At 43.4% G+C, this 12,966-nt stretch overlaps 2 protein-coding genes across 5 annotated transcripts in view; one reads left to right on the top strand and one right to left on the bottom strand.

Moving 5' to 3' along the window:
• Positions 1-12,966, top strand: part of ebf3b (EBF transcription factor 3b) — an 88,292-nt gene that overhangs the window by 23,894 nt on the left and 51,432 nt on the right. The window lies entirely within an intron of this gene.
• mgmt (O-6-methylguanine-DNA methyltransferase) overlaps positions 2,352-12,966 on the bottom strand; it is a 101,587-nt gene continuing 90,972 nt past the window's right edge. Inside the window, exon 5 of the mRNA XM_044136500.1 lies at positions 2,352-2,957. Within this exon, the coding sequence (XP_043992435.1) occupies positions 2,916-2,957 (42 nt within the window). The 3' untranslated portion in view covers positions 2,352-2,915. The remainder of the gene's footprint in view (positions 2,958-12,966) is intronic.

Below are 12,966 nucleotides of genomic sequence, written 5' to 3'. Positions count from 1 at the left end.
GGCTTTTTGTTATTATTAAAGCGAACATGGCATCGTATAGCATAGCTGATGTAATCCAAGCTCATCCAAGGCGCCCCGACGACACATCAGCCCCGTGTTGTATTTCAGTTGTTAAACCCACTCATTAGATGGGAGCAGAGCTCCATATGCCAAATGTTATTGTTTTTATGTTTGTTTTGTTTCTCTCTCTTTTTTTTTTTTTTTTTTTCTGTAGTCATTAGGCGGTAGCAGTGGAGTGCCCAGCGCCTTGTCTGGGTGCCTGTAACAGTGCTGTCGGATTGACACAGCTGGGGAGAGCAGCTTGAGGCTGCACGCTCAGGAATACACAGGGGTGTTCAAAGCCCCTCTCTGAATCCTGATCAGAGCGCTGCCCCGGCCAACTGATGGCCTATTAAATATACATGCGCAGAGGTCAGAGCTGGAGGTCCCGGCTTCCTCCCAGCCATGTGCACTTAAGCGGAAGGGCTGGGCAACAATAAAACCAACCCTTCTCTCTCTCTCTCTCTGTCTCTCTCTCTTTTTCCTGCGAGCTCTCCCCTGACACCCTCACCTCCAGTGTGTACGTCAAGTACAGTGCTCACCTAGTGCAATATTACAACCGCCTTTGTGAAAAGGCCAAATGATGCATTTTTTACATGGTTATTATATATTTATATTCAATAACACCAGGACCAAGCCTTGAGTCTGTCCGTCTCCTGTTATTTCTTTCCATTGTCACCTTGCTCAACAAATTGCGCACGAGTGCCTTCTTGTCGTTTAGCGGGGCTCGAGACGAGAAGGTTGAAGGAAGATCCCCTCCAACCCCCCATAATGGCTGGTCATGATTAACATATTCAGAGTGACACTCTCTGTGTGTTCCTTCGTTAAGCCCGGTCTGTCTGACTAATGAAGTGAAGCGGCAGTTTATCAATTAATCTAGCTCTGAGCCATTTGTGTAGGGGATAACACTCACGCCGGGCATCAGAGTGATCCAGTTTGATGCCCTTTAACCTCCACTGGCGTTGTGATGAGTAAAAAAAAAAAAAAAGGGAGCACTAAAGAGGATGTAGCAGAGAAAAGCACGTGGATTGATTGGTTATTAGGATCCTGGAAAAGCAAAAAAAAAAAAAAAAGCATAACAACAAACTAACATTGGGGGATTCAGCGTTCTCAGACTTCACATAGATCATAGCAAACAACTTAGTGCTGTCTCTATTAAAACAAGGCCTCCCCTGCCATTATCTTTCCCCCCACTGCTTCCTCCTCCATTTCACATTGTTTGTGTTCATTAAGACATGGGCGACCTGCCTTATCCACACATCAGACCCGGCTCTCAAGAGTAATTGCGATAGTCTTGCAGAGGATAATGTGGTTTAAACTCAGTATAGCCTGTCTATTAGGAGAGACATGATGGCAACCACAAATAATAAAGAACTATTTATTCCTCTCTCTGTGACGCTAACTAGGTAACATATCAAGGCAGCAGCACTAAGGGTCTCTCTTACTGTCAGAAATGGCACCCTCCATCCATTCCCAATGGTCCTTTGCCTCGACATCTCTGCTCTTCATTTTCTACATGAGCTTGGTCATAAATGGACACACACCTCATATATATTTGATGGTTAATATTTATCCTCGCTGGGGAAGTGCACTTTACATGTGGTAACATACGATTACCTGCAATTCTTATAGCAAAGAAACAAAATCGATATGGATATATAATTCATGACAGAGGGGCTATCAGTTTTTATGGCTCTCTATCCAGCCTCATTAAAGTTTTATCATAATTGACTGCAAGCAGGAGTTTTTAAGGCATGTTTCTCCCGTACTTTCTACCTTTAATAATTGAGCAAAGTTTAATTGGTTGTATTTTGAAGAACCTATAGTGGATGATAGGATTCTCTCCAATCCAGAAGCATGAATTATACAGCGTTTTGTTATGCATTAACCTGTCAGTTTGTTCATTCGTTGAAGCAGTACAGTATCCCTAGCAATTCAAAAACTCAGAATTCAAATAACTAACTGGACGGGACAAAATAAAAATAAAAAAATCCCTTTTTTATGTCTCTCATTGCTGTGTTAATGTAGTGACACGACGCTGTCACTCAGCGCGCGCCCGTCAAGTGCCGGCCCTCCGAATCGACTCCCCCTGATTGGTGGTCAACTTGTTCTCTTGAAGGGAGATTGACAGACGGAAAATTGCACTCTCAGATTTCACCCTTCATTCGCCGCAGTTGTTCTTCCACTCGTCAACCCCTCCACCAGTGCCTGAGACAGACAGAGGCTTTATCCATTAGCCGCTGGTGCTGGCGGGTGGGTGGGCAGATTGAGGCGGGGATGGAGGAGGAGATGGGGGGGTGCTAGGAAGACAATCCTACATTTGAGCACTCTGAGGGAAAATCAATCATGTCATCATAAGTGAGAAGTATGGATGAATTTCATCAGCTGGTTCCTTTCCTGTTCGCGCCACTGGATTTCTGACTGGCCTGTCCCTCCTGATTGGCTTTCCCAATGACCCTTAAATCCAAGAATGGGCGAAGATTTTGAAAACACTTTAATAGGAGAAGTCAGACAGCACTTTCAGGGTTACAATTTCCCACTTTGCCTGCTGCTACACTGCGGGAAACCTCAAGTGGTTTCTCTTGACAAAGTGGTAATAGATTTACCATATGATTCTGTGCCAAACCAGCATTAGGTGGTTTTGTAAGAAAATGTTTCTCAACTATTTTTCCATCTGAAGCAGATATGATGAAGTGTTATAAAGGGCAGCCTCAGTCTGCCACTGAAAATTTATTTTATAATTTCCGCACCCCCCCCATCATCATCTCACAAGGTCACAGATGAGCACTAAAAGCATCGCAGGTATAGGGTGTGAAGCAATCAGAAATGGACGAAAATGAAGACATGGGAATCACAGATGAGAAATGGACAGCCGTTTACAGCCTTGTTGTTGATGTGAGTGAGGAGGGACGGGGGGCCTGAAAGCGAAAAGGAAGAAAAGGAGAAAGGGAAAAGGAAAGAGTTAAAGTGGTGATAAATTTAATGGAAAAATCAAATACAAACCAAATTCATTCCTCTAAACTTGATGCTCCGGTCGTTCTTTTCTTAGCCCGTGCTAAGCCTTAGAATAAACTGTCACTCCCTATCGATTGCATCTGAATTGTTACCGAGATTTCTCAAAAGTAGTCTTGACACACACCCCGCGAATGGTAATCTTGGGAGATGAGAACATCCAGACCGAACATCTAACACCCCTGGCTTAAAATAAAAGGAGGCTTTTCTTTTTCTCTGCCTTTTTTCGTATCCAAACTAATACACTTTGGTGAATTACAAATTCGGTGATAAATATGTGCTCGAGAAAGACGGGGCGGGGGGTTTATTATCTTTCACGGTACAGTGCCCTAAAAAAATACTCATGGCTTTTGTCACAAAACAGCTAGAAACTTCAATATATTTTTATTGGATAGACCAATCCGAAAGAAAGCACATTTCTTAAGTGTAAGGGAAATTCTAAATATTCCAAAAAAATACAAATCTTGAAAGTGTGGCCATAATGGTTTTTATGGAACCCCTTTTATAACCCTTCAAAATGAAATTCTACCTTTGTTTAGTTTAATCACAGCATAAATCCAGTTCTGTGAATGAATCAGAGGCTTGTTAGAACAAACAGCATCACTAAGACTCGTCAGAAATAAAGTTATGGAGAAGTTTAAAGCAAGGCTAGGTTATGGAACAATAATCAAAGCTTTGAATATATCATGAAATATGGCGCAATTGACTTGATCCCACCTGTCAATCAATCTAGTGGGTTTGTCAGCAGCTGATCAGTAAGCAGTCACAATTTTTCCCAAAGTAAACGATAGAGACACGGAGGAACTGAACCGCCTACATAGTGTCAGGGTTTATCATTATGAATGAAAGACGTTGTAAGCCAAAAAGCTGCCGAGAGGCATATGGTGACCTTGGAAGAACTGCAGAGATCCAATCCTCAGGTGGGATAATTTGTTGACAGGAAAAGTATCAGTTGTGCACTCCTCAGATTTGGATTTTACGAAAGAGTGGAAAAGAGAAAACAAAAGAAAAAAAAGAAAAGTTTGCTCTGCTGTTTATGTGGGGACGCAGTAAACACGAAACAAAGTCACTGTGGTCTGATAAAGCCAAAATTAATATTCTCAGCCTATTTGCAAAATGCTATATGTGACAGAAAACCAACACCCTGAGCTCACAGTTTCAATTATGAAACAAGGTGGTGGCTGCATTAGGTGTGGGAATGCTTCTAGGGATGCTGGTGGATGTTGCTGGACGAAACTCTTTAGCACTGCATAAGAGTTCAAGGAACAAAGCATACTCATGTTTTAGGATGGTCCAGTCAAAGTCCAGCCCTCCATTAACTTTCTGGATTGTGTTCAGAGACATTCTCTATCCAATTTGTCTTAGCTTGAGTTATTTTGAAAATGAAAACTGGCAAAAGAAAAACAAAAAAACATCTCCGTCTCTAGATATGCAAAACTGATAAGAGTCATAAGACAAAGGACTTGTGATTGTATTTGTAACACACACAAAATTACTTAGTATTGACTCAGAGGGCCTGAATGCACACCAGATTCTCAGATTTGTAGGACTATTTTTCCCTCCACTTTTTTTATGATGACACCCCTTTGCATTGGTTTGTCATAAAAAGTCTTAATTTATGTATAAGTCTGTGGTTGTGACAGGACAAAATAGACAATAAATTTCAAGAGGTATGAATACTTTTGCACAGTTCAACACAGTAGCTGCGAATACAAGGGACGCCTAATGTTTTGTCATGGGGGAATGTTTAGAAGCAGCAGCTGAGCATGAAATGTTTGCACACAATTTGCCTAATATTTGTGTCGGAAGTGACATGATCAGAAAATCAATTCACTTCACATGTAATTTCCAAACAAGCGGCTAAATGACTGCCGCTGACAGCCGCCGCTGGAATTCATGTATCATGGTATGGCTCATTATATTCTGATGGTGTATTAATTATGGCTATAGATAGAGAGCTAAGCTATGAGCGGTAGCCTTGCCGCTGTGTGCCAGGGGGAGCTCGCCTGAGGAGGAAAAGCTCCGCTTGTATCCACTCATCCCTCAGCTGACAGGCCTGCTCCGGGAGAAAAGGATTTCTCCGGATTGAGTGCCATTTTCTCTTCTTTAACAAGGAAATTAGTGTGTAAAGGAGATCTGTCAGGATAAAGTGCAGCTTGACTGCTGCCGCCCTCCCCTTCTCTCCTCTCCGCCTTTCTTTTCCCACTCTCTTTTCCCTCTTTCCCCAATCCTGTAACCTGCTCTTCACCTCTCTCTCTCTCTCTCTGTTTCTCTCGCCTTCCCCTCACACTCTATTCGTTTCTTTCCTTCCCTTCTCTTTCTTCTCCTTCTCCTCCTCTCAATGGCTCCCTCAGGGGATCTTCCTTGAGCATTAGCAGAACACATCCAATGTCCCAGCTACATGATTTCATGATATGATTTGTACCGGGGATTTGCAATAATCCGCAAATAAAGTTGAAAGTCAATGACTCTCAATAAGAGAAGCAGACAAGCACAACCAAACCTTTTAAGATTTTCTTTATCTTTAATGGCATGAAAAATGAATTTGTTTTGCATTAGATCACAACTATTTAGGAACAGGCTTGAGTGCCTTGTTTTGTCTTTGGCTTTTATGATCATGATTAATTCCTGCACAGGAATTTCAGTGATATACATAATGCATCACACTCTCATTTAAATGTTCAGCTCCTCTGCAGCAGCAGAGCTTGGTAGCTCATTACACATTACCCACGTGTGCCTGGGAGTTGGAGTATGCCAGTTTCTCACTTGTAGTCAAAGATTCAGTATGTGCAGCTTTACTTGGATGTCATGTTAAGCCCAGGTGTCATCTCCATTTCACCGGCTTCATTCGCCTAATGCTGGTGCTTTTATTTTTGTTGAACTTTTTTTTTTTTTTCCCCCAACTCGAGCGGATGGACAGGAACGATACCCGCTGGCACATTTTAATAAGTCTGCTTCAAAGGTGTTGGACGAGGAAGAGAAAAATCAAAACATCCTGGGTTAATTTGAAATGTACTCTGCATCTGTGATGGGAAATGGCCTCACAGGTAAGTATGGGGAGACAATTAGGGAATATCTGTTAGTGCAGGGGGCTGCATAATAATAATATACAAAAAAAAACGCAAATCACTACTTCCCCCCATCTGGCCCCCGCTGCGCTGAGAACTGCAGCTGAGGTCCGATTTCACCCGTCAATCATGGCCTCCTCGCTGTGGGGTGTGTGTCCTGGTGAGAGAGCCTACCCCCAAGTCATTAGCACACACAGTCAAACTGTACTGAGAACTGCCCCGCGCCGCTCTCCTCAGCACCGCGGTTTAAATATCCCCAGCCTGTGACAGGATCAGTTTAGCGATCTGTAGGATTGATCTCCTCTTTAAAGTTTTGCCTGAGGCGACTCTAATTGGGAACGAGGCTGCCTCCCACTCCCCTCACTCCCTTAACTGTCAGTCTTGGCTTTGTTTACTGAGGACATGCCCAAACCTATTTACTCAATAATGAGGAGACGTGGTGGGGATGCTGCTGATCACATCCAGGCCCCCAGCGGGATTCATACCTGCTGGGAAGGGCGGGAACATCGGTTTTGGACTGTTCGAGTCGGTAAAACTTGGCCTGTACCCCGACATTGTAACGTAGACTGATGAATCTTTTTTTTTTTTTTTTTGCTCCTGGTTTTCTCGTCTGGCTCTCACACCTTGATTTGCAGATCACTTCTCTGCCTCCGGGTGTTTATTGTTTTTCTCAGTCATGTGGTGCGTTTATCTAAAATAGAACCATCTTTGAAGAGACAGCACATACAGTGCCTTTCAAATGGATTCATGACCTTTCTTTCCAGTTTACTGCCTGACAAACACAAAATCTGGTACATTTTATTGATGTGATGCAATTATTTCATAATCACAAGGTGAAATGAAAATGGCCTGTCATAGGTTTTTACAAATAGGAAAAAAAAAGTGTGGTGTGCATAAGTATTTAACCCCATTTTACTCTGGTACCAATAAAATATTTCCTGCAGCCACCTGCCTTCTGGCAGCACCTAAGCATTAGAGTGACATCATGGTATTTTTGCAGCTTGTTACTGAAATATACTCTGGGCAAAACAATTTTGTTGCGTGGTTTCCAATAAATATTGTGTGATTGGTCAGAAATGTAAAGCGGGCATAGTTACAACTGTGATGTATGAAATTTCCTGGTCAGCAAGAACTCTGTTCTCTGCTATTTTCCTCTCCTTGAGTAAAACAAAATTGTTTTCTGCTCTTGCACAGCATGCATAGATGTTTTGGAGAAGCTGGTGGCTCTGGGGCAGCTGCAGCGCTTAGGTGGGGAATTTGTCAACAGGACAACTATCTGGCCTTTCCCACAGAATATTTTCCCTTAGTAGGGAATCTGGTGTGTTATTAATGTGACGGCCTGGGAAGAAAACCTGATAACCTGTCTGCAGTCTGTCTGGGACAGAGGTTCATTCTAATGACCCTAAACATACATACAGAGCTCAAGTAGACTGGTTTCGATCAAAGCAGGTTGATGTGATAAAATGGCCTAGTCAAAGTCCTGACCTAAATCTAATTAGATATATGTTAGATTTGACCGTGGGGGTTAATATAAATGCAATGCTGCACTTATTTTTTTGCCACTTCTCAATAATGCTCTACTTCTGTCTGGTCTGTACATTGAAGTTCATGCCTGTTATTTGAGAAAGTCCTGTATATACTGCACAGGATTTTTTTTTTTTACAGTTTAAGTAGCACAGCTTTGTACTTCTATAGTGATGTTTGATGTCATATTTGCAGAATAAAAGCCCACTCCCGACATGTGAGGCACCACCAACGCTTTGCTGTGGATTAGACTATTCATGATTCAAGTGTTTTGGCCTGCCAGCTAATTTCCTCATCTCTTTTAGCCGATCCCTCAATGCTCTCATTTAGGTTGTTTTCATTTTGCACCGAACGACAAAGCCTTTGGTGTGGCCAGGCCATAGAATCCATTGATGCCCATTGGGATTATGAATGATGAAGTGGAGAAGCTGCTGCTATCAGAGGGACACAACACTGCTCTTAATAGAAAAGCATTTAGAGAGGCAGCAGGGAGGAGGTGGTGGTGCAGGGGGCTTTCTGACACTCCACTGATAAGAGGCAGCCCTTCAGAGGTGGTAGTGTGTACAATGAAACACGCTGATGGGGATACAATGACACACATGTTGCGTCTGACAGCCGCGTGATTTAGATGTGCAGTTGGGAAGAGAGAGAGAGAGAGAGAGAGAGAAAACTGGACCACACAACAGAGAGCTCTGTGATGTGGCGTTCTTGACGTGGAAATCTGCATTTGCATGTTGCTGCTTATTGGTTTGATTTGAGGAAAAAACGAGTTGTCGTAACTCATATCAAGCTCTTTCACAGAATGAAGAGGGAAAAGAGGAAGGACGAGAGAGGAGTTAGTAGGGTAGTGGCACGGGAGTGAAAGAGAGATACGCAGAAAGGAAGGGCTGTCAGTTTGAGGAATGAGCCTGATAAGAAAAGGGGACTCGGCAGATGGGAGGAAGAAACCGGCAGCGCACTTCTCAATTAAACATGTAAATACCAAAAGCAGGCGGCAATCGAGAAGAGGGAGTTGGGTAAACACAGCACCGTGCTGTGATTACAAGCTCAGAACGCTGCCACCTTTACCACTCGTTTTAGTTTTTGGAATTCCCAGGAATTGTTTAATCAATCCCAACTTTTGCTTTGCCATATATATACAGGAAGTGCATACCAAAATAAGAGTTTTATAGAAAAGTTAAATAATTTTAGTAATTTAATTTTTAAAAAACTTCAAAAATTAACATACACTAATTCAAATGTTCATTTCTGTTAATTTTGATATACATTAAAGTATGTCCGTTTCGCTCTGGTGTAAACACTCAAAACTTGGACTGGCCCCCTTTTGCAGTGTGACATGAAGATGATCAGCTAGTAGCTCTGTTGAGGTGCATTGTTGATTCTTGTGTCCTTCATGTTTCTTATCAAGCACAGTGATACCATGGTCATTAAACCAGATATTGGTATATTGGCAGTGTTGGCAACACTGGCTCGGGTGATAGACCGGGCTGGCCATAGACCCCACTCTGGTTCGAACCTCACTCGTTCCCTTCCTGGTGATATTTGAGGAGGTTGCATTAGGAAGGGCATTGAATGTCAAACCTCAGCCAGGTCCGTGTGCATGCAGCTGTGGTGTGTGGAGGCTGCTCTGCTTTTGCAATCCCATGTTGGACAGTGCCACAAAAACAATAACATTGTGGGCAGGTTCCAAATCCTGCGGGAAAAGTGAAACTCCATAGAACTTGTCAACAGGGAGACGCATGAAACTCTGACATTTCCTAAGAGATGACTGCATGGTCTTTGAACTTGTGTGGACCAAATTTAGCAAATGACACAGATTCCCAAACTATCACTTACTATGGAAACTAACGCCAGCCCCCGTCTACATGTTATAAATCTCCCTCAAACAAGCTGTTCTTCACCGTCCTATCAAATTGGCATACTGCTGCTGTGTGTGCAACTTTTCCTTCCACTCAACTTCACATTAATATGCTTGGATGCAGCAATGTGTGAACAGCCAGCTTATCTTGCAATGACCTTTTGTGGCTTACCCTCCTTGCGGACGGTGTCAGTGTCTGTCTGCTGGACAATGGTCAGGTCAGCAGTCTCTCACATCATTGTGTCATTGTGTAGACCACAACATAATATTTAGTTTTAAAAAATATTTTTTTATTGGCCTTGCGTAATATCAAATTTTTCTAGGAAAAATATTTTTTTGCTTTTATTATCTGTAAGCCATAATCATCAAGATCAAAAATAAAAGCTTAAAGTATATCATTGTACACAATGAATCTATATGCAAGTCTCATATGTAGATATTTACTTGTTTTAATCACCTCCTGTGGGTGAATTGATTCATGCAGAGTCATTCTTTGGAAAACTGCACACCCACTAGGAAATCTTGATAAAGACCTAATTAATGCCATTTATCCATTCACTTTGCCCTTTTGTTGTAATTTCTCTATACTAATATCTTTTCTAATATTCTTTGTCTATCACTTCTACATATTTGCCCCTCCTCTGCATGCACCCCGGTGTGAACTACAGGGAGTATCTTAAATACTTCTGTAGGCAGTGTCCCTGACATTAATAACAATGAGCTTGGCATAAGCACAGTGCGTTCTCAGGGTAGACTCACAGTTTGACATTCAGCCCAGATGCTATCGCGAAGCCTCGCCGTTTAAGACCGCAGAGAAGACAGACATCTGTCACTTGTTACCTTTGAAGTGAATAAAAGAGGGATGCAGAAAAACACAGTGGACAAAAGGCCATTCTGACCACAGACCTTCAGTGTTTACAAACGGAAAGAGAGAGTGACAGGAGAAACTGGAGATGAATGGATCGCCGCTGTTGATCTCGCCTCCTCATTCCATGTGCTAAGTTATTCTGCGGCTGCTGCCCCAGTGGGGGGTGTAGGGAAACAGGAAGTTGAGAGAGAGAGGCAGAGGCAGAAAGAAATGCCTCAAGGAGTCTAAAGGTGCCGAGCACTGCAGCCTGCATGGGAAAGAAAAAAGTCCCTAACAACTTACTGTACACTTCTCTAACCGGAGGTATCAAACATTACAAATGTGAACACCATACAGCTTTTAATGAGGGGATGATGCTATACTAAAGCAATATTTGCAATAGTGTTGTTGAAATAACCGCTCTTCTTGCGTTAGCTGCTATTTGTACACAGTACAGTTTAAGACTTGAAGTGTAAAGAAAGGCATTTTCATACAATTATTAGAACAATGGCCACATTCATTTATCTTCTGTCATGTCTCCTTAGACCTGTTTCTATTTCAGGTTGCACGTCAAGTGAGAGCAGCTATATCTGGCTGGCAATTAAGTCGGTCCTGCCTCCCCTTGATGCTTGATTAGTCCGATTGATGGAGGAGGCCATATGTGGCGGTGTCAAAACTTGGCAGCCAGTCCCCATCCTCTCAAATGAGAGGCAGGCAATAAAGAGGCAGGCTGCCCAGAATGGGTGCATGTATGCAAGGCCGGCAGCACTGCGATTTTAGGCCCTGCTGATGCGATGTGTGGTGTTTTTCTCTGGGGGCCTTCAGGGTCCTGACCGCTTCCGCCAAGTTCTCGTCAGGCCAGAGGTGGCCATCGGCAAGGCGTGTCACTGTACCAAGCCCTCTGGGGGGGCCCAGGCTTCGGGCAAGGCATAGAGAGGGAGGGAAGATTGGGGGAAGTTGGGTGCGTTCGTGTTGTTGGTGGGGGGGGTGGGCCGATACCATAAGGGGGAGGGTTGGGAGGTTTAGAAAGCTGAGAGATATGGCCCCCATCCCAATCTCGCTCGGAGACAACAAAAAGGGAATGCTTGAGAAGGGGAAGCAGCGGGAGGAGAGCACAAAGACAAAGGCGCGGGCAAGGTCAGTCTAGCTAATGGGCCTGAGCCGTAGGCTGCCTGGGGCTAGGCACACTTCTGTTCTCTCTCACACACTGGGCCTTCAAAGACCCTTCAGTCCACCCCTCTCCTTCTCTTCTCTCTCCCTCCATTCTCTTCCACTCCTCTTTTGCTCGCTTCCCTACTTCCATTGGTGACACTTCCTCCCTTCAAAAGATCCTGCACAGGTGCTTTCACCGACACGCTTTTCCACGAAAGTGTCTCCTGAAATCCCGACTCGTTGCGAGTATCAACAACCGTGAATTAATAAATGGCAGAAATAATTCAGCGACGTGTTCAGCGGGCAAAGAATTCTCCAAGTTTACACAAGCACCATCATTAGCTTCAAGGTGGGTCTGAGGAAGTGCTAAGAGGAGCTGTTGGAAACGAGGAGGAGGTGGAGCGGTGTTGTCAGGTTGGCTGGCTGGCGTTGCTTGGCTCCACTCGAGGGCTCCTTTAATGTGCAGCGGAGTAGAATAAGTGAGTGGCTGTGGGCACCAGCTGAGCTCACTCTCGTCTTCGCCTGGTAGCTGAGGGGTGAGCCGCCACCACCTGACACTGGGCACACGGCTCAGGGCTCCTCTTGGCAACATGGCACGGCACACATGTCCCCTCATTTGGATGGAGATTCAGACACAACACACAAAAGCTTCTTCCCCCACCCCTCTCAGCCCCTCACTCACTCAGTCTCTCGTTTCGTCTCCCTGCCTTTTTTTTCCCCTCTCCTTCCTTTAGTTTTTGACAGCATCATAATAATCTGGGTATCTTCTTGATCATGCCCCATGTTTTTTTTTTTTCAGCTTCTCTTCCTCATCTTCTCAGAGACGAGTTTGAAATTGCCTGCGTCAGGACTTTGCTAATTAAAGTCATACTTTCAAAAATGCCATAATAACTGTTAATTAGCTTGATGCTATTTTCAGCATAATTTGCTAATTAGTGGAAAACCTGTACAGCGTTTCTCTCTAATTACAGTATGGCTCTGCACGGCGCATCTGTGCCTTGACTCCAAATGATACCATTACAAAGTCCCGTATTACGCATTCTCTCAAAACAGTTAATTGCCTCCACAGATAGTGAGATACTTCAGTCAGCTGATTTTTATGGTAATAAATGGACAGGCACAGACTCAAACCACCCTGGTTCATATTTATGAAATATGAAGAAGGAAAACAACCTCCTTATGAGATGCATGGAGTTAGTTTGGAATATAATCTAGTTGGTTCTGTGATGATTTTGTGTGCTCATGCGTTGAGTTGCTGGGATTTTTCTTTAATGAAGTTGGTTTTATTCTTTGTTGCGACCTCTTGTCAAGTAAACCATAATGCTGCAATTAAAGGGAGAGTTCAAATTTATTTGAAGTGATTTTCTGTGTGATTTTGAATAACAGTTCCTTTATGTGGTAGAAAGATGTCACGTTACCAAGGGTTTGCAACAAACTGAAGAGATCTTCAAAGGTAAAAGGCTAAC

This window comes from Gambusia affinis, linkage group LG13 (genome assembly GCF_019740435.1).
Source record: "Gambusia affinis linkage group LG13, SWU_Gaff_1.0, whole genome shotgun sequence".
Classification (NCBI taxonomy): Eukaryota; Metazoa; Chordata; class Actinopteri; order Cyprinodontiformes; family Poeciliidae; genus Gambusia; species Gambusia affinis.
Note: the sequence above shows the minus strand (reverse complement) of the source record. Positions and strands in the feature narration are given on the sequence as shown.